This window comes from Cuculus canorus, chromosome 3 (assembly GCF_017976375.1).
Source record: "Cuculus canorus isolate bCucCan1 chromosome 3, bCucCan1.pri, whole genome shotgun sequence".
NCBI classification, from domain to species: Eukaryota; Metazoa; Chordata; class Aves; order Cuculiformes; family Cuculidae; genus Cuculus; species Cuculus canorus.
In genome coordinates this window covers 114,762,139-114,783,178 of record NC_071403.1, presented here as the reverse complement: position 1 = coordinate 114,783,178, position 21,040 = coordinate 114,762,139, and the positions used below count along the sequence as shown (strand labels likewise).

The 21,040-nt window shown below is 41.1% G+C and overlaps 2 protein-coding genes across 7 annotated transcripts in view; one reads left to right on the top strand and one right to left on the bottom strand.

The window, feature by feature from the left end:
- Nucleotides 1–397: 397 nt before the first annotated feature.
- On the bottom strand, nucleotides 398–19,177 carry GEN1 (GEN1 Holliday junction 5' flap endonuclease). Of its 6 annotated transcripts, none has more exons than XM_054064225.1 (15): nucleotides 19,062–19,140; nucleotides 16,017–16,071; nucleotides 15,655–15,852; nucleotides 13,719–13,905; nucleotides 12,356–12,532; nucleotides 10,681–10,791; nucleotides 8,849–8,922; nucleotides 8,229–8,320; nucleotides 7,344–7,494; nucleotides 7,190–7,226; nucleotides 7,004–7,084; nucleotides 5,594–5,724; nucleotides 3,762–3,823; nucleotides 3,096–3,239; nucleotides 398–2,863 (listed from the first exon to the last, which is right to left on the bottom strand). In XM_054064225.1, exons 3-15 carry the CDS (start codon nucleotides 15,813–15,815, stop codon nucleotides 1,431–1,433), a joined length of 2,841 nt encoding a protein of 946 aa, XP_053920200.1. In that variant the 5' UTR covers nucleotides 15,816–15,852; nucleotides 16,017–16,071; nucleotides 19,062–19,140; the 3' UTR covers nucleotides 398–1,430. The 6 variants fall into 6 exon arrangements, with proteins under 6 accessions (XP_053920200.1, XP_053920197.1, XP_053920199.1 ...); XM_054064222.1 differs by lacking the exon at nucleotides 19,062–19,140 and adding an exon at nucleotides 17,719–18,215; XM_054064224.1 differs by lacking the exon at nucleotides 19,062–19,140 and adding an exon at nucleotides 16,627–17,299.
- Nucleotides 19,089–21,040, top strand: part of SMC6 (structural maintenance of chromosomes 6) — a 35,555-nt gene continuing 33,603 nt past the window's right edge. Inside the window, exon 1 of the mRNA XM_054064219.1 lies at nucleotides 19,089–19,227. The gene's annotated coding sequence lies outside the window, so the exon portion shown is untranslated. The remainder of the gene's footprint in view (nucleotides 19,228–21,040) is intronic.

Here is a 21,040-nt window from a genome sequence, read left to right as displayed (position 1 = left end):
CCCAAGTGACTGCTACTCTAATTCTCCTTAGCAACTGTATTCATCAAGCTACCGTCTCACGTCAACTGGGTGGTTAAGTCTCCAGAAGGCAGAGACCATCTTGAAAATTGAAACTAAGTTTCAGTATTTGGGATTTTTTCTCAATTTCCATAATACATTTCCCATTTTGAAAATCAACTGTAAGTAAAATTCCTCCATCTGCCCACAGTGGAAAATAAGAAACTGCTATTTTGGCTAATTACAGACTGTATTATCTACAGACTACCTATTTCTTCCTGAAACACATCTGGAATTTAGCTTTCTAACTTTTAAAGCCTGAGCCTTTATGAAGAAAGAACTGAACATTTTTATTAAGGCATGGATAGTCTAAACTTCTACTGTTAACATTGTATGTTAGCAAGAGTGGCCTTCCTTCTGGCTAGTCCACAGAAAAAGTTATGAACATTTAAACATAGTCAATGAGGCGTTTTCTAATAAACTCTTGAAGACGGGGGGGGTTGGGGGTATATGAACAGAGACTTCTTCTATAATTAAAGAGGTAAGAAGAATACCATCAAAGATGAAATTGTATTTAAGTTCCCCCTTTAGAATCCAAACATTTCCATATTATTCAAAGAATCTGCACTATCATGATTAGATTAGATTTTCTGTAACTTAACCACCGTTCTATTCTAAGTAGAAGTGAGTGTTAGATGGGATTTCCTATCCTGTTTAAGAAAAAAATGCCCCAAACTACAAATTTTTAAAACAGACATCGAATATCCTTAAATATTAGATATGACAGCTACAAAACCAGAATATCCTTACATAGCTTATTCCATTCTTTGGAAGACACATGCACTCAAAGAACAGTTTATTATAAGGCACGGCAGATACAGATTTAGCTACCCTGCAAGGCACATCTGCAGAGTGTCTCTATCTGGACGTTCAGAGATAATCAACACAATCAACATCCCAGGAGCTGAAAACCCATTTTAAAACTATAAAAATTAAGTTAAAGGAGCAGAATGGAAAATTTCAGTTGGAAGAACTGTCTTATTAGGATATCCAACAGCAGGTACAGGCACTATTTTAGCAAGTCTGTTTTTATAAGCAGAAGGATGAACAGCTGTACACAAAACCTGGCCCCTGCCTAGGTCCCCTTTATTTCATAAACAACCCCCCCGTGCTCCCTTGTATAATGTATCCCAATACTTACACATCAAGCTCAGAATGTCATCAAATCCAGAATAACTGGCACTTGCCCATAATCAGCTATTTGGCAGTTTTACTAGCATTTTAATTTCAAACTTCAGCACCTGTACACAGTAATTCAAGACACTTTTTATCAAAACTGTGTTCACTTAAAATTGACAGAGCACACCACAGAAACTTTGAGAAAGAGCTCTGTAAGAGCTGAAAGTTCAGAGTTAATCTGTTTTATGGAGAACCTAATTGATGTTGATTCTTCCTTTTAGTCTTTCAGACAGGGGAAGGGGACTGTCTGCCCACACATAAGTCTGAAGAGCACTTTCGGCTTGCTGCGTGGGACCAGAACCTGACCTCTCAAACTGCTGCTTTGGATTTTGGGAACAATTAGCTTTCCCTACAGAGGATGGTTCTGGAGACACTCGCAATGACAAGCTAGTACCAGCTTTTTTTAAATTTGGCTTTTTCTTATTAAGGGCTGAGTCACTGTTTGTTCTTTTGCTAGTAACAGCATCATTCTTCGCCTTTGTGAGACGTTTTTTAAACTGAACAGGGTTCAGTTGACTTTTCTGCTGTTCGTAAATCATATTTTGTTTCATGTTCTCACCATCACTTTCCTCGCTAGAAGAGCATCTGTTCTGACACACACTCTTTTTAAAAGATGTTTTCTGAGTAGTTTGAGTACAAGCTTCTTTCACGTGACGGCCAGTTACAACATCTGCTGGCTTTTGTGATGCTGGAAGCACTTCATGTCCAGGATGAAGCGCCTGTTTTGTTTGCCCACTGAGGGCTAGAGATGTTGAACTGTTTATATTATGGTCTTTTTGCACCATTTCGTCCAAGCTGTCAGCTTTTCTGTACTGATATTGATAAGCGTGTATGCTGGATTCCCTTGCAGAGTTTTCTGATACCATATTTTTACTCTCCTGCACTAGTTTATTTAACCGATATGAAGAAGAGGCATAATTCTTACTGTGATTCGATATTTCTTTTGTTGATTTAAAACATTTCAAAGACTCCAGTTGCATTACACCTACAGACGACAAAGGCTTTAATGGAATGGAAGGCTTCTTAAGTATTCGCTCACTTAAAGACCACTCCTGAAGTTGTCCCGTAACATCTTCTGAAAACAGATCATCTGTACTATCAGAATACTGATCAGACTGCATAGCATCGGAATATTCTGAGCTATTCCTCACTGTTTCATGACTTAGGGGATGTGAGTGTTTTATCTGTGTAGTTAAGTCAGCTGCTGGATCCTGGGCATCACCCCCATGGGCTGGTGAAGTGCTGAAGGTTACTGCCCTATCAATGCTGCTCAGCTGTAGACCAGCTGTTACAGAGGAAGAGGATGATACTCCTGAATTTTTAGTCCATTGTGCTGGCAATACAGATGAGTCAGCCAATGTATCCTGTAAGAGCGAGTAAGGCAATGCATCCAGAGGCAGAGCAGCTGCTGATGCTGGCATCTGAATGGTTGTTATGCATGAAGCTGGATCTTTTGATTCAGTATTTCTTTGATGTATCTGATCTTCTGGGGGAATTTTTAGATCTGATGCGGAGTCTTGTACAGGAGGAATTCCACATCTAGATTTTAAATTCATTTTAGACAGAAGATCACTAACTTGATCATAAACATTTGGCAATTCCTTTTCTTTTGGTCCATCTTTCCTGTCTGGAAAAAAATAAAAAGGCATATCAAAATGGCTTAGTAACCACAGTTGAGATTTCCTAGTCCTAATGTGTAAGATAGTAAGATACAAGCACAATCCCTGCAAGATATCATGTGCTGATCTTGAAAAAACATGACATTGCTCCACAGTAGGAGGGAGATATGTTTGTTGCTTTTGCTTCTTGTATGCTGGCAAGACCTGTTAAGTTCCTAAGAAACAAGCCTTTGGACTTACTTTTCTGTTTCTTCTTCAGAACTTCTGACTTTTCCACTTGATAAAGGGCAACAACATCAGGATAAGCAGCCTGGAACAAAGACTCCTCTTCTACTGTGACTACAAACAGCTCTGCAGGCTCATCTTCTGCATCAACATAATGTTCTAAAAAATTAATGAATGTACATTAGATGTGTGTACATACATTCCAAGGTTGGGAACAAGAAAAGGAACAAAGAATGTATTTGAGTACAAAGAAGATATGTAAAAAGGTCAATAGCACAATGTTTGAGTATCTCTCTTTCGGGCACTCTCCTGGCACAAACACGCACACTGAAAGTTGACAACCTGTCAGCACAGAAAAATTTCTAGCTGGTAAACAGTCACAACTTCAGGTACACAGTGAAATAAGATATCAATACAGAGTCAAAGTCTTATTGAATTGTACCACAAAAAGTACCTGAAAACTAAGTCACTTGCTTTCTAGGTAGATGACTGTTTTATTTTCAAAAAGCATTGTTTTTACTTTCAGGGTATGTGAAATTCTATTGTCCTCATAACACAGTTTCCAATCTCACCCACGGTTCATTTCCTCATAATGCTGTCACACTTTTCCTCTTTAAAGCACGCTTTTCTCTTTTCCTATGAACAATTTTGTTCCACAATGTAGATAGAAACCAGACTAACCTGGTTTTTGCCACTCAATTTCAAAACAAGGAATCCCGTTTTTAACTCGAGTCTTGACTATCCTGTGAGGACAGAGAGAAGCCCATTAGATGGTTTTGTTTAAACAGAAAATGAAAACCCTAAGTAATCTAACAATATTTAAATACTCTAACTTGTAATGATTCAAAGGAGAAAATAATGTAATGGTGAAATGAACACATCTTTTAAAAAATACACTACTTTGTTTAAGTTATACAGTAAAACTTAGGGTCTACATTTTAATACTAAAACATTTTTGATTTTTTTTTAAATGATATAGCTGAGGGAAGCATAACAAGGTAACAAAAAACTACTTTGTAACAGACAACCATAATGCAGACTCCTACAAACTTTAGTTTCATGCCACAGAGAAGGTTGTTGCCATAGACAGTAGTTTTCTGAATAACCAGACAGGTTCATTTATATCTTTTGCATGAGAGCACGAAGGAAGATAAAACACGAACTGAGCAGGGACAGTCTTTATGAGATTTTTCTAAAAACATTGCCTACACTCCAGTTCAATAGGCTCCCACACATGAAGAGGCTCCTGCTGAATCATTACTGCATTTTTAAACACTTGTTAACAAAAGAAATCTTCCAGAGTATGCATGATTTGCCTTTTAAACTCTTGAAACACTAGAAAGTGTTATAAACAGAGGATGTCAATTAACCCACTCATCAAGGTAAATGCTGGTAATTTATCTAGCTAGTCCATTTAAAAAAAGAGTCCCCAACCAGTCTCTCCACGCTTTTGGAAGACAGCACTGAACAGAACAGCTTCTTTGCAAGTAATAATTTAAAAGACTATGACACATCAACCCAGACTAGATACTATCACATTGCTGCTGTCTGTCTGTCCTCCAAAATTAAAGTCTATAACACCTTGAACAGCATCAATGAACGTGGAAAAACTACTAACCATCTTGCAATACAAGAATCTGGGGAGGGAGGAGGCATTTGCATTTCATTTGGAAATGAAAATATCAGATATGAAAGCTAAAATAAGTCATAACTCTCTTCACACAGTCAACTGAAGCTCAGATTTGCCAACAGACACTGCAGATTCTGAAAGTTTACAAAAAGATTAGATCATTTAAAAGAAATATACTAAGTGCTGATAGAATACGGCAGCACTAATTCTGGCTCAGAAACTCCAAGTAACAGAAACCTGGATGGCAGGAAAAAATTCTAGAGAAAAGTAGCTACATGCTTATCTTGCTTGGGTGTTCCCCCCTCCACCTATCCATTTTTAGTAACAGGATACTTGATCATTTTTATATTCCTAAATGCAGTGGACCTAAATGAAAATGAAAATGTTGTTTTGAGAAGAAGGGGTAGCAGAATAGAACTGCAAACGAATTATTTCATCAGACACACAGTACTACGACAGTCAGTAGGTCTAATGAGGAATCAGAGACCATGACTGATTTTGCAGATGCTCATTTGTAAGCTTAGGCTCTTACTCTGAATTACAGAAGTCAAGTAAACTTCTGCTAAGAACCTGAGCAGAGGTTCAAACCTGTAATGTTAAATTTCATGTGCAGATCCAAGGAAACAAAATAGAATACTGTAGGTAAAAGCAGGCACTGGCAGTTAGAACAAAAGGAAACTGCTATACTTTTATTACTTTGTGCAGCAATATTGCAAGAATTGGTGAACTGGTCTAAATTTTTACCTCTATTCAAAAAGAGCCCAAAGTTTGAAACAGAGATGAAGAAAACCACTATATTTCCATAAAAAAGGAAAAAAAAAATTATTTTCATCCAGCAGCAGAATTAAAATATCTTAAATTTCAAGAAATGAGGCTACATTACCGTATTGCCTGCAGTTGTTTTGAGTCAACGTATCCAGATTTTCTCTGGATCATATCATAACGTGTCAATAGTGTTAACAGTTTCTTACAAGCATAATGTTTGGGCCACTCCATCTTCTCGGAAGCAAATATCTGTCAGAATAAAAAAAAAAAAAAAAAATCCCAAACTTTAAAACTTTCTTATTCTGTTAGATATTATGCTTAGACATTTACCTATTAGGGACAGGACAGACACAGGACTAAATACCGAAAGCATCAAGAATGTTTTTATACTTCAGCGTAGTGCCCAGCAATATCTCACGGCCAAGGGAGGGAACAGTCATCCCCAAGAGGGCAGATTCATCAGCTGCCAACAAGCCAGGGGAACAGTTGTGTAGTGGCAGCAGCAGCGATGAGATAGTTGCTAAGCATCTGACCAGATTCAGATCAGCTATGCAATGAGCTGTGAAACTTACGGATTTTGCACGTGAGAGAAGGATGAACATGGTTTTCCTTTAAAGCTACGCTGTTCAACAGCAGTCTACTATGCTATACACAACTCTCATACTGACATCAATCCCAGAAAATGAAACATTGTAAACTATCTACTTTCACGAATAAAAAACAAATAAAAATAATTATCAGAAAGCAACACTAACGTGCATATATTAACACTCCCCCTTACCCTTTCTCCCCAAAAAGAAGGCTCACAGGATATGTACCCTTTCTTCTATGGACAGGGAATGAGCAAAAGCACTTTTGAGCTTTATGCACTTTGAGTTAAAGGGCATCTGAACTTGAAAGCTGGCACAATTGCGCTAAATACGAGCTTGTCATCTGGTTTTGGGAAAACAGGTAACATTCAGAATAAAAGCCACTTCTGCTGGTTACACACAGAAGCTGGTTATCTCAATGATACCAAAGAAAAGAAAGTTTAATGTAAAAAAAAAAAACAAAACAAACACACAATCAAGACTTGCTAATACCCAAAGTTACCATAAACTCACTGTGTCAGCATGACAATGAAACAAGTATGAGTAAAAACAAGAACTGTATTTCTTAATACTTTTATGAAAGGTGGATGAAAACAAAAACGATAACATGACTGAAGCACATATTGTGCCATATAACCATATAGTACTTCATGCACTAACTATAATGATAATGCAGCACTCGGCAACCCTGGACAGTGAAACCTGAAACAATGGAAAGGAAGCTTTTCCCCCAAGTTTTCCTTCTTCCACTTTTCTACACAGCTACTTACATCATCTGATTCTCTTCAAAGTCTTCAATTTTAGGTTTCCTAAAATGAAGTATATTAAGAAGTTGCAGTAAAATTACCCATAAATATCACAATTATTACTAAGGAAGATATCTGTGATAAGGAAAAAAAAGCCCTATAGAGCTAAATATCCAGTATTTTGTTACATGCCTGAAAGGACAATAAATCGGGCCTTTGGCATTCCTTTATCTTGACCAATTTATTCTTGTTTACAAGAAATTCTTGGACAACCTGAGATAAAACAACAAAAAAAGAGGCCATTTAAGACAGGGCAAAAAAATTAAATTTCAATTAGTTGATTCAATATATGAAACTTTAAATAGGCTTGCTTGTTACCTCAGGGAATGGAAAGCCCTCACAACTGATAGCTTTTCTGCAGGTAAAACAGATGTGTTAGGAACTGAATACAAATGGGAAAAAGGCAGTATTTTTACACCCAGCCTGCACAAGAATGCAGGGAAAAACAGTTCGATTTTCAAGACATTCCTACTTTCTGATATTGTCCTCCACTGCACTTGTTTGTTTCAGTTGCTCTGAATGATGCCATTCACAAGGGCAGCAGTATTTGGAGTCACTGGGTTTGCAGTACTTAGTGCTTTCACAGAATTTACACCCACTGTGCTCGTGTTCCTTGTAGGATCCTATAGAAACAGATTCATTAAGTGTGAGGAGAAAAGAGATTTCCAAAATCACCAAATATACGAACACAACAGTACAAATACAAAGCTCAGAAGACATCTGAGCGCATTAGCTCACGTATTTACTTTACAGTGATAAATGTGAGCAACCTTTTTTTTGAAGACTTTTTCCCCAACTATTGCAGACCTTACGCTGAAATCTTTATTACTTAAAACTACAGTAGTTGTCTATGACATCCTGACAAACATAAATAATATATTTGAAACAAGCTTTTCTTTGTCCAAGTGACAGGTTTGAACAAGTTCACTGATGAAAGATGCTACCAAAATGAGGTCCCTTAAGATTAATATATTTTTAAGAAAATACTGCAGCAAATGCCAGCAATGCTAATGGATTGGGTCCTCTTGATGCAAGAGCAATTCAGGCAGCTAAAGAAATAGATGCTTGTCGGTATAGCACACGTTCTGTACTGATAAGTTTTAAAAGGAAAATATCTAGGATCACACAACAGCATGGTAAAAATATTCCATCTGCTATCAACTAGTTCCACATTTGAAGAAACATGGTCTCCAGCCTCAAAATTACCGACATACTGAAAATGTGAAGATAGCCCAGAAGCTGAATGACAAGAAAAGCAATTTTTAATGCTAGACATAACTCCCCCTACACTGCACACACCCAGTGTAAAAAGTAAACAATTAGGCTAAACATAAAATTCAGCGCTTTTCACACTGACCTGGATGATGGCACTCAGAACAGTGAATTACCCTTTTAACAACTAAAGGTGGATTATTATCATACCAAAATTGTTCTTTCCATTGCTCAAACCTAAAATGATGATATTAAAAGGATTAAGAAGTATTTTTAACTCTCATGTTTAAAATAAAACACTGAAAAATATTCCCTTTATACTTCTCAGGCACCCCCCTGAGAAGCAGTTCTCCAATTTATAAAACAGATCTTTATAAAGTAAGTTATGATTGTTAGATTTCTAACATTGAGACACACATCATGATAAGAAACATAGAAAGCATTTGATATCTTGGGTCCTGAGTCACAATACAATTAAAAATCAGCAAAAGTCTCTCATCAGTCCCCGTGACTTCTGTTCCAATATATCAACGCACGTGCTAGCTCAGGAGCTAGGAGACAGCTAATGTTTAAAATGATTAAGAAGCTTGCTTAGCAAAACACACAATTCATTTAGCAAATACAAAGAAAGGAATGTGGCAATCTCTTCCCCCTCTCCTCCCAAACTAAAGTACTACAATCACTGTCTTGGAGCTGAAGTACATATCTGCCAGTCCTTGAATCAAATCAAAGCACTTCAGCATACAACACAAATATTCACTTTACCTTTGCAGTAAGTTTTGACCTCGCAAAGTCTCAATTAACTTTAAAGCTTGTTCTTTCCCAACACCTGGAATGCCCTACAGACACAGAAACAAGAAATATAATAACAAGAAACAAAATAAAGAAACATAATAATGACAAACAGGAAATACCCAGGTTTTCATAAAACTGCCTTCATATCATTATGTAGAGAAAAAACAAAAATGACCCCAGATGATGAGAACAAATGGAGAAAAAAAAAGTTTGACCAAGTTCTGAACCCAGATAAGGTGACACAATTACAGCTGTACCACCAGTATAACAGGCAGTATGAAATGTTCTTATGTTCAACAGCTCCCAGGTAAAACAAGGTAGAGAAAGAAGGTAACAGCACACAATAAGACGAGAAGTTTTGGCTGTTATGTTTTTTTTTCCTTGCTATCTGCAACAGGACAATATAAAATACTGGTAAAAAACTGAAACTTTTCAGAATTGTCTTAGAAAGACAAGATGAAAACAGATCTTTTGCGTTTTAGAGTCAAAAGGCTGGAAGTTAACCTTTCATTCATAGGAAAGAGATGCTTTATGGCAACAGAACTTTTAATATTTGGAGACATCGAGCATTTACACAAAATCAATATGCAAATATTTTAGAGATTCGTAGGATGGTTTGGGTTATGTGGTCCCCTGCAATGAACAGGAACATCTCCAACTCCACCAGGTTGCTCAGAGCCCCATCCAGCCTAGCCTTGGAGGTTCCTTTTCTGGAATCTTACTCATGGACTGAAATCCAGAACTTTGTAGTAACCTCTAGACACACTGAAGATTGAAAGTCAGTTCATTCAAAAGAATCAGAGGAGGACCACAAAAATAGTCAGAGGGATGGAACACCTCTCCTATAAGGAAAGGCTGAGAGACTTGAGGTTGTTCAGCCTGGAGAAAAGAGGGTCTGCAAGACCTTACTGCAGCCTTTCAGTACTTAAAGGGGGCTTATTAAAAAAGCGGAGACTTTTTACCAGGTCTTGTTGCCATAAGGGTAATGGTTTTAAACTAAAATAGGGTAGATTCAGACTAGATTTAAGGAAGAAATGCAAGTGGTGAAACAGTGGAACACATTGCCCAGAGAGGTGGTAGAAGCCCCATCCCTGGAAACATTCTAAGTCAGGTTGGACAGGGCTATGAGCAACCTCATACAGTTCTGGCAGCACACATACATCTCCCTTGTTTCAGGACAGTGTAAGCATCTAATAAAAAAGAATCATGCGAGGTCTCACACAAAAAAATGAGACTCTGTGTGTAACTCTTTATTTAACAAATTAAGACAATCCACTATGATGACTTTATGAATAGTTCCCTTCTGAGCTGACATAGACCTGCATACGCTGATGTCAATGTTCAAAGGAATTCTGCGTATCATTTTCTGAAAGGCTGTTGAGGATGATCTTTGCTTTGACATCTTCTACTGATAAAAAAAGGGTCTCTTTGAGCACAGACATGATCTTTGGGAAGAGGGATACAGGTCCACCAGACAGGGTGGGTGCTCAAGCACAGTGATCTTTTTATCAGCTGAAAACTTCTTCACAGACAAAGAGTTATGGGCTGGCGTTTTGTCTTGATGTTAGCTCACTGTTCACTCTTGCACACTGACATTTTCTGACTGAGGGTAAGAACACATCTATATTTGAGCACATGTCCACTTGCACTGAGTGAAGTGATGTGAGTTGAGCCTGTCTCACTGTGACAGGTTAGAACATGTTCTATAACCATCTCTTTGTCTCTCCTCCCAACTCTTGGTTCCTGAGCTATAGGGGTAGAGTCATTTTTTTTTTTTGTGTGTTGGATCTCGTATCGCTTACCTTTGGAAGATAATCACAACCCAGAAGAACAGCTAGCCCAATCAAAGACTCTCTGTCACAACCAAGCTTCTCCTTAATAGAGGACATCGTGTAACAGTCAAGATGGGGATCCTGCAAGACAAATTTATTGCATGTTTTTTTCTGTAATATCATGATAAAGTAACTGCCATGAATCACATTCAGTTGTGATTGCATGCTCACCCCTATCCACCCACATCTGCAGGAAAACGGTCTAACCCATAAGAGGGGTCTGATAGCAAAAAAAATAAGTAGCAATTAAAATTAATTATGTAACATACAGACACCACATGAATAACTACAGTTATGGAATTTCAAGTTTTAAGTACGGGTATCAACTGTTGAAAGAAACTAAAAATAAGCCAAGGTGCATTTTGTTTCTTGTTTATTACGTGTAGGAAAAGTGTGTCAAAACTTTTGCAATTTATTCAGCACTAGTGGCTGTGTCAGTCATCGCAGGAAATGCAGCTTTTAAAATCAGTCACCAGGGACTTTACCTGACTGCCATGACTTTTCAAATATCTAGGACAGTGGCTTAGCAACTACATCAGCCAATTCCCTTAGGGCTCTCGGATGTATCTCATCAGGTCCTACAGATTTACAGTGAGTACGACATTGCACCCCCAGTCCTCATCGTGCACTCCATTGACTCAGGACATGCAGGAAGAAAGGTTGCCGCCTAAGACCCAGATGGCTACATTTTTGATTGCCTCATCCCTTCCGGCAAGTGCAGAGGACGTAGCTTTCTGCCCAGTAGATACCACAGCTATGTTCCTTCTGAGACGGTGATAATCACCAACTGAACTCCCCTCTTGAGCAGGTAGGGTGACTAAGCCCTCCCTGCGCACCCTCCTGCACAAACTTGTGCACCATACTCTGGCCGACACACCACACTGTTCACAGTACACCCCAGACATGGGGATGATCACCATTGCTGCTGGCTCCTGGTGGGTCTCTCCACTGCCCTGGCATTTCCCTGCCTCAGGAAACCTCTTATGTGCCAACATCTGCTGCTCTGCTGCATATTGGATCAGTTCTGGAACAGCTCCCCTTGGCAACTGCCTGCTAGTTTCATTGCACTGTGTTTATATCACTCCACTCACTTCAGCTTAAGGTCATAAATTGATTTGTTTTGTTGAATGATGGCAACAATTGATGATGAGAGAGATGTGCAGTCACTACCCTACTCATGTTCAATTGGAGACTAACAGTATTAACTGTAAGCATATTCATAGTAAGATAAACCTGTAAGATACGAGTGTGTGAACAGTCATTAGGCCCAGAAGGCTGACCACTTCCATAGACCCTATTGGTAAATTTATAACAAACAATTATTTCACTCAAATTCTACACTGAAGAGGAAGAAATGGGGAAAAAAAACCCAAATATTTGCTACTTAGCTTTGTATTACACATCAAAGAACACTACAAACATAGGCAGTAATACCCTTACTGCACTTCAGATTAGCAGTTTTGCTCTCACATTTGATACACAGATTGCCAGTGAATCAAACAAAATATTGCTGCCTTAAAACTGCTGTTTTGAAGAAAACTAGCTACTAGAGGACAAGTGTGATAATATTTAAGTAACTGTTTCAAGACCCTTCTATATACATTTCTGAAAAGAGTCCAAAGAGAGGGTAAGAATGGTACATTACCTTAGCATTCATGGCGAAGTTTCTATAAACTGTTTGAGCTCCATATAAGAAGACATCTCCATCATTGGTAATGCAGCCATCAACATGTCCTGTTGCATTTAGGTAGGCACACATTGCCTCTGCTTCCCCAGCTGCTTGAACCCAAGGGACACCTAAACACTCCAGCAGTTTGAGACACTAACAGAAGGAATCCACAAGAAAAGAGAGATTAAATGCTGAATTAGACACACTTATTAGCATGCATTTTCTCAGCCACAGGCGTATACCAAAACTGCTACTGTTGTGCTGTCTATTCAACACTACATCAATATAAGCACTACCTTAGAGGAATATAGTTTACTGTAACAGTCAAAAGAAAATATCCAACTAAGAACAAAATATTAATAACAGGACTAGAAAACAGCATGATTAACAGCTACTCCTTCACAAAAATCTTTACACTTTAAATAGTTACTTAGGATGCTTTCAAAAGAAGAGTAACAAAGGAATATTTATCTTTGTGAAGCGAGGCTGTTTACTCATAGTAATACTGGGTAGGCACACACATCTTTCAGACACCAGCCTCCCCAAGAATATCAAGCAGGAAGTACAGCGCTGTCAGCCTACTAAGACTGGACCGCAGTATAAGACATCCTGATAAATATTTCTTACAAATTTCAGACAAAAGATTTTACAATCCAAGAATAAAATATGAATCGATACAGTCAGTCAACTTAAGCCATGAGCATCTATAAATTCTATTTCATAAAATTTTGAATACACAAAAATGGTCAAATATCTGCATCAACAAACAAAGAAGAAAATTAGTGAGTAGAAGGTCTGTGCAACCAGAGTTGTCTCAACCATCTATACCAAGATGACAATACAATCTTCCTTTTAGCCTAATTCAATAGGTTTCCAGCAAGTGTATCCTCTTAGGTATTCAGCTAGTTTACCAAATCATAGATGTAGGTTACAAAACAGTTGTGTGTACCCCTTCAAAGCCAGCTTACATAGGTACACAACACATTCTTGCTTTCAGGTATAACCCAATCTAAGAGAAAAAAGTATCAATTCTAACACTACAGAAGAACAAGGTAGTTGAATACCTGTAAGGAATATTTAATTATGACTGTGGGTCACTACACCATAACGCGCACAGGATCACATCAAACAAGAAAATTATTCTAACTGACATTTTCTCTTTTCTACAACATTTAACAGATTGTGTAAGGTCCAATTTCAAGGGCATGTGTTCCCTCAAAACACTGCTGAAATTTGTTGTGTAGAAAACTATTAATTCTCTCAAATTCTTGTATTTAATTTGGTTAAGATTTCTCCCTATCCCACCAAAAATACTAAAACACAGACCTCAATCACTCACCTCTTTTAAAACAGCTTTAAATAAAGATCTCCCTGTTCTTGCTGTTCCAGCCTTCTTTGAAGGTCCATAGCGCACCTCATTCCTTTTACTCATGGTATCTGCTTTTAACTTGGGGGCCTCTCCTTCCATGACAAATACTAGTTTAATTCCCATTGATGTTAAGAAAGAGAAACGAAAAAACAGGTTTCTGCAATGAAGCAAAATGTTCCATAAGCTACAGAATTAGCAAAGTCCCATTTCTTCAGGTGTTTTCCCTCAGCCTACCCTAGGAACAATCTTAGCTTTCTCTCCACTTCTTATTATTCCCTCAGCTCCAAGCTAACAAACATCTTACCTCTATCCTTGTCTTCAGCTGAAGCTGTTCTACTATGAACTTGTAACTGTTTTTTAAAATGCCCAAGAAAACACTGCACAAGTACAAGAAATATCATTTTATAGGTGTAAAGATGTAGGCAAATATAAAAGGTTCTTTAAAAAAAAAATTCAATATCCAAAGTCTACTTCCAAACACATATCCACATTGATTCTTTTGTAACAAAATTTAATCCCTAACCTATTAATACAGGTACATCAGATTCTGAAGTGACTGAATGTTGTGGTATTACACAGACTCATAGATACCATTACCATGCCAATCTATTTTACATGCAAGTCAGCATCCCTGACAGGTGGAATTTTGCAAGGGAGCAACAAGAACTATCTGGTTTATAAAAGTAAAATTGAGAGCAGTATTATCCAGCATATGCCTTTTCCAGTAACTCCAGGCTCAATCTTTCAAAGAGTAGACCAAACATTTTTATCTCTTTGACTGACATGTAAAGACCACTACTCTAAATTTAATTTTGCATATTTGCTGTTGGTACAAACGAGTAAGCTGATCTTTCGAGGCTAGTTCTATTTTCACAAATGATATAAAAAAATCAATTGCAGTAAGTTTCTCTGAAATACTTAGCAAAGCAATTTCATTTCCAACTGCCTGAAACATTTCTTTTTTTTTGGCAGAAACCTGTTCATCCCTTTGTCTTGCTTTGAAAAGGCTGCCTAAGAATTCTGGACTGATGCTTCCATTCCACTGCACACAGGACATCCTATCAGAGAGAGGTAATGACTTTGGTCATCAGTTTTAGCCAATTACCCATTTGGGATCATAAGCATAACATTTCAAGAAATTATTCTCAGGAGATGCTGATATTTCCTATCAGCTGAATTCAACAGAGGCCACTGAATGTCCAACAGCAGATAGTAACTCAGTATTCTTGAGCTAAACAGTAACAGGTCATTTACAAAAATTTGGCTATATTTTCATTTTTGTCAGCATCACTTGCAGAAAATGGTACTTTGAAGTTATAACCACTTATACTTGCTCATCCCTTAACTATGTGATTCATTTAAATTAAAAATATACATATTCTTCATGGCTGTTTATAAGCCTGAAGAATGACTTAAGCATATGTAATTCAACATGAGGTTTAACTAGAATTTTGCTTTATAAGCCAGATCGGGCTAAAGCAGGTATGACTCTGAGTATGCTCTGAAATGACCAGCAACCAAACTGCAGGGTAGTTTAAACTCCCATCACACAGCTTCAGAAATACACAGGAATTAGCACATTAATTGTGTTCCTTGATAATCTGCATATCACATGGTCCTATATCACAGTAGGACAAAAGTTGTTCTGCTTACATTCAACTCATCCTTAAGTACAGCTGAGGCCTCAAGACAAGGGCCTAACAACTTGTTTGCACCAAAGCATTCAGCCAGTATGACCAAATCTTCACTTCAAACACTTTAAGCTTTTAGCGCGAGCGAAAATAACATAATCAAACCAACAGAGTCATACGAACTTCGGAAGTAGTTTTAAATCTGCAATAAGTACCACACCTAAATTATATAGCTCCAACATTTTTGTCTGCAATAACGTACATGGATACTATACCTCAGATGTGGCTTGGTAACTACTCCAATCATCTTTTTAACAGTCTGTGCTTCACAAACCCACAGACTTAAATCAACAGCAAGTGTTTTTCCTTTGAGACTGGTCAAGCTGACAGGTTGTTTCACAGGCTCAAGGATTTGCCACAGATTAGTCACTCCCATTGCTGTAGCTCCTTTGTTGTCAGTATGAAATTTTTATCTATGAAGACAAAGCAAAATAAAATACACTCAGAATATAACATGAAGTATTAAGAAGGTGAGATGTGGAAAACAAATATTTAGTTATTATCACTTTTACTTTCATGAGCAAGAACATGTGCAATCAGTCTTTTAAGGGTGCAGTGACAGTTTATTACTAAATACCTTCTTTGTCCTGTAGAGTTTCACTGCTGATATCCTGAACGCCAACAAAACCAAACTGGGGTGTGAGGGGTCAAAAAAAGAAAATAATTCATTTCCAAGTCTCATGTGTCCCTTACACATGCACAATCCAAGCCTTATTTAAAAACAAAGAAAAATGACACCTCTTAAGGGAATTATTTTCTGATCTGAAGTGGTAAAGAGAAACGTTTGAATGTAAATTTTATCTATAGGTAGCTTAAAGCTGCCCAAGGAATATTTACAATTACAACAGAACATAAACTCTCCTTAGTATTCCAAGATGATATGAGTAGGGTTAACAGCCACAGATTCTTGCATGGAAAATTCAAGTTGGACTTCAGGAAAAGAAACGACAGAGGGTACTGCATCACTGGTTGCCAGAGGTTGCAGAATCTCCATTCTTGGATATTTTCAACATCCAACCAGCATACAGTCTTACTGGTTTACTCCTATACTGGTGGAAGTCCCCCACTAAGCAAGGAATCAACATTGAAGAGCTCCAGAGGTCCCTTTCAATAAACTTTTCAGCATTTATAACACTGCAATGGCAGGCACATGCCATAAATAAATCATGACTAGATGAGTTGGATACCTGTGCTCCGAGATCTTCTGCTTAAGACAGGAGGAGCGATGCCACCTTGTGGCCTCCGGTGCGCACAGTCACGCTAAAATCGGTAATCCTCCACAGGCAACACCATCAGTCCCTCAGAACAGTAAGCCTAATTTTATAGAGTGCGTTGTTTTATAACCTAGAATCTTTTTAAAGCAAGGCAGCTCATCAATAACGCATCATTTCTGCCACTGCAGGAATTCTTGGCTGTTTTTCAATCAGGTTGTCATGTTAAGATTTACTTTCAACAAAACTCACATTTTGCTAATCCATTTCTTTACTTCAGCCACTCAACCTGACTTTAGTTGTACGCATACAAGGCATAATGTATTGCTTTTGTTGTTGTTATACCTCAAGCACATAAAATGAATTAAAATATAAACAAAGCATGCAAATATGGGTCTAATTTTTTGAAATCCAGGATGATCAATTTCTCTGATACACACGGAAGCCTAACAAAAGGCATCCAAACCTCAAAAGACAAGTGTGATGTTCAGCTTCAGTGGGGTTGAACAAGTGAATATGGAAAGAGATGTCTTTTTTTTTATATTATCATTACGTTCCTGCCACTCTACATCAATAAAGGCTGTTAAATAACTGTGCTAGTTGGTTTCTCAATTTTGCTACGGAATGTCACGTTCATTAACAGGAAAGACAAATACAGTACCAACACTTAACATTCCCTAAGATTAGAAATAATAGAGGAAAAAAAAAAGGTACATAAAAATTAAAAACTACAAAAAAAGGGAAAGGGGGGGAGGAAAAGGGGGGGAAGGAGGAGGAAAAGGGGGGGAAGGAGGAGGAAAAGGGGGGGAAGGAGGAGGAAAAGGGGGGGAGGAGGAGGAAAAGGGGGGGGAGGAGGAGGAAAAGGGGGAGGAGGAGGAAAAGGGGGGGAGGAGGAGGAAAAGGGGGGGGAGGAGGAGGAAAAGGGGGGGAGGAGGAGGAAAAGGGGGGGAGGAGCAGGAAAAGGGGGGGGAGGAGGAGGAAAAGGGGGGGGCGGAGGAAGTCACGATGCGTTTCTAACAGGTCTCCCACTCCCTCTCTGTGCTACCCCAGCACTTGGCACAACATTACCAACAAACTCGAGTCCCCGAAGCACAACAGTGGGAGCTCCAGCGCTTACAGACTCCTCCAGAACCTCCTAGGTTTGTTTTTTTTTTTTTCTCTCCGAGATGAAAAACAAAAGCAAGAAGCTGCCAGAAAGCGAAACAGCAACACCCGCAGGCACTTCTAGTGCAAGATTTTGAATTTCCCGCCGCGATGGGAGGCGGTGATAACAACCCACCGCGCAGAGCCCGGCTTTTCCCCGCCCCAATATGAGACAAAGCGGCTCCTATAGGGCTCTGCCTGTCGCCAAGAGGATGAAAACCTCCTCTCTCGCGAGGCTCCCCGCTTCCCTCCGCGGAGCACAGATCGTGGCGCCTCTCCAGGGAAGGGCTGCGCGAAGGGAAGGGGGGAGCCCGTCTCTAAGCCAAGTATTAGAGTCACAGAATTTGCGTTGGAAGGGACCTCAAAGCCCATCCAGTTCCACCCCCCCCCCCCCACTGGACCAGGCTGCTCAAAGGCCCATCCAGCCTGGCCCTGAACACCTCCAGGGATGGGGCAGCCACAGCTTCTCTGGGCAACCGGTGCCAGTGCCTCACCACCCTCACAGTGGAGAATTTCCTCCCAGTGTCTGATCTAAATCAAAGAATAATAGAATCACAGAATAGTTGGAGTTGGAAGGGACCTTAAAGATCATTCAATTCCAAGCCCCTGCCATGGGCAGGGTCACCTCCCACTGGATCAGGCTGCTCCAAGCCCCATCCAACCTGCTTGTGAACACCTCCAGCGATGGGGCAGCCACAGCTTCCCTGGGCAACCTGGGCCAGTGCCTCACCACCCTCAGCGTGAAGAATTTCTTACCAATTTCTAATCTAAATCTTCCCCTTTCCAACTTAAAGCCATTCCCCCTCGTCCTATCTCCATGCCCTTGTAAACAGTCCCTCCTCAGCTTTCCTGTAGCCCCTTCAGGTCCTGGAAGCTGCTCTAAGGTCCCCCTGGCGCCTTCTCTCCTCCAGGCTGAACAACCCCAGCTCTCCCAGCCTGTCCTCGGGGCAGAGAAGCCCCACGGAACCACAGAATGAATTGAGCTGCGAGGGACCCACAGGGCTCACGGGGCCAAACTTCTCTTCCTAGGAGCACCACAACATCCACTCCACGTGCCTGAGGGCGTTGTCCAAACGCTTCCCGCAATTGTCAGGCTGCCTCCCCGGGAGCCGTTCCAGGGCTCCACCACTCTCTGGGGGAAGAACCTCTTCCCAATGTCCAACCGAACCCTCCCCTGGCGCATCTTCCTGCCATCCCCTCGCAATCACCGGTCACTAGAGAGACGAGCTCAGCGCCTGCTCCTCCTCCCCTCTTTCCAGCCAACTTACACCCCGGTTGGAGCTCCGGGCAGCCCCGAACGGGCCGGGCACAGTGCGAGCCGGGGAACCCGCACGGGGGCGACCCGGGAGCGGCGGGAACGCGCAGGCGCCGCCCCCCCAGACAGCCGCGCTGCTTCCGCCACGCCAGAGCCGGGCCGGGCAGCGGGACAGGAGGGTGAGGGGGCAGCGAGAGGCGGGGGGGGCGAGCCGGGGGGCGAAGGGGCGAGCCGGGGGGGTGGGGGAGCGAGGGGCGACGGGGGCGAGCCGGGGGCGATGCGAGCGAGGGGCGAAGGGGGCTGGCGAGCGGTGGAGGTGGCGAGTGACCCATCGAGGGGGTGAGCAGGGGAAGGTGACGAGCGAGCAGGTAAGGAGCAGGGAGCGGCAGCCGCCCGAGCTTTCCAGCCACGCGAAGGGACTCGTGTCCCTTCACTGGGAGAGGAGTGGATCCTTCCGGGTCTTGCGGAGAAAGCGTCGGGCTGAGCAACGAGTCCCAGTGGGTTTGGAGGCGCGAGTGAGAAGCGATTTCTGCTTTTGTGCCTCCTTACAGAGGAGACTGAGCTCTGTGGTGGAGGGAGGTCACGCACTTGTGTTCGTGACCAGCAGGTCTAGCGTCGCATCTCCTCTGTTAGCGCTGTATGTTACCTGGCTTAAGAACTTACCCTCAGTGCGTTCCAGGAGTCTCCTAGGTTGCCTACAGCTCGCCGTGCTAATTTCCAGCAGATGCTGGGGTGGCTGAAGTCCCTCAGCAGGACTAGAGCCTGCAAAGACAGTGCCTCCCGTAGCTGAAGGAAGAGAGCTTCGTCAGCAGGCTCCCCTTGATTGTGCAGCCTGGAGTAGACACGAACTATGAGGTTTCCTTTGTTGCCTTGGTCTCTTGATTCTTAACACCCGTACGTTTTCAACCTGCTCATGGCTATCCATGGCATGGGACAGGGTTCCTGTGCCCTGGCTTGCGATGTATTTGGGGGGCAGTCATGAATGTCAGAGTCATGCATTCTGACGTGAGCCACCTGGCTGGGATAGCCTCTAAAAATATACGGCACTGCTGCTGGGTATGAAGTTAGGCTTTGGCTTTAATCCCCTGAAATGTGTCCCTTGTAAGTATGACAGATAGTGAGTGTTCCCATCCTTTGTTATTATAAACTGCTAGAGTTAATTTTTAGTTTATTTCATAGAATCATAGAATGTCCTGAGTTGGAAGGGACACACCAGGATCATTGAGTCCAACTTCCGTCCCTGCACAGGACAGCCCCAGCGTTCACACCGAGTGTCTGAGGGCCTTGGCCACATGCTTCTTAGATATTGTCGGGCTGAGCATGCTTCCCTGGGAATCTGTTCCGTGCTCCACCACTCCGAGTGAAGGGCCTTTTCCTCATGTCCAACCTAACGGTTCTCTGGCACATCTTCCTGCTATTCCCTCGACATTCTTTCTTTAGCAGTGGGTGGAGAATCAGACCTTCACATCCCTTTAATAGTAACACTTACACCAGCCTTGGTCGGAAAAGGGCAAGGAATGTTGGCTATCCCTGGCCAAAACGGTTGGACTTTCACCAGTACTGCATTTCTTCCAGAGAAACTGGCTGATTAGGGCAATTTCTTTGCAGCTCTGCCATCTGCTTGCATTACCCTCGCGATGCCCCATCCGCTTACAGCTGCCCTCGCACTGCTTCTCCTCCCTCACACCCTGTCTTCTTCCTTCTCTCCTCACAACGCCACCTCCCCTCATGATGCCCCATTCCCATGTGGCTGCTCTTGCTCCCCACTCCCTTATCCGCAAGACACCTCATCCCCTCACGGCTGCCCTCACTCCCTCTCCCCTCACTAGCTTTGTTTCTTGTCAGGTCTTATTAGAGTGAATTCCTTGTTGCTGCAGTCAGTTTCTCTTTCATTCCAGATTTTTTTGTACTCGATGTAGATATTGCATCTGCTGTTACTTGTTGTAATAATTCCTAAGTCAACTTCAGTGAAGTTTGTTTGCAGTTCTAGTT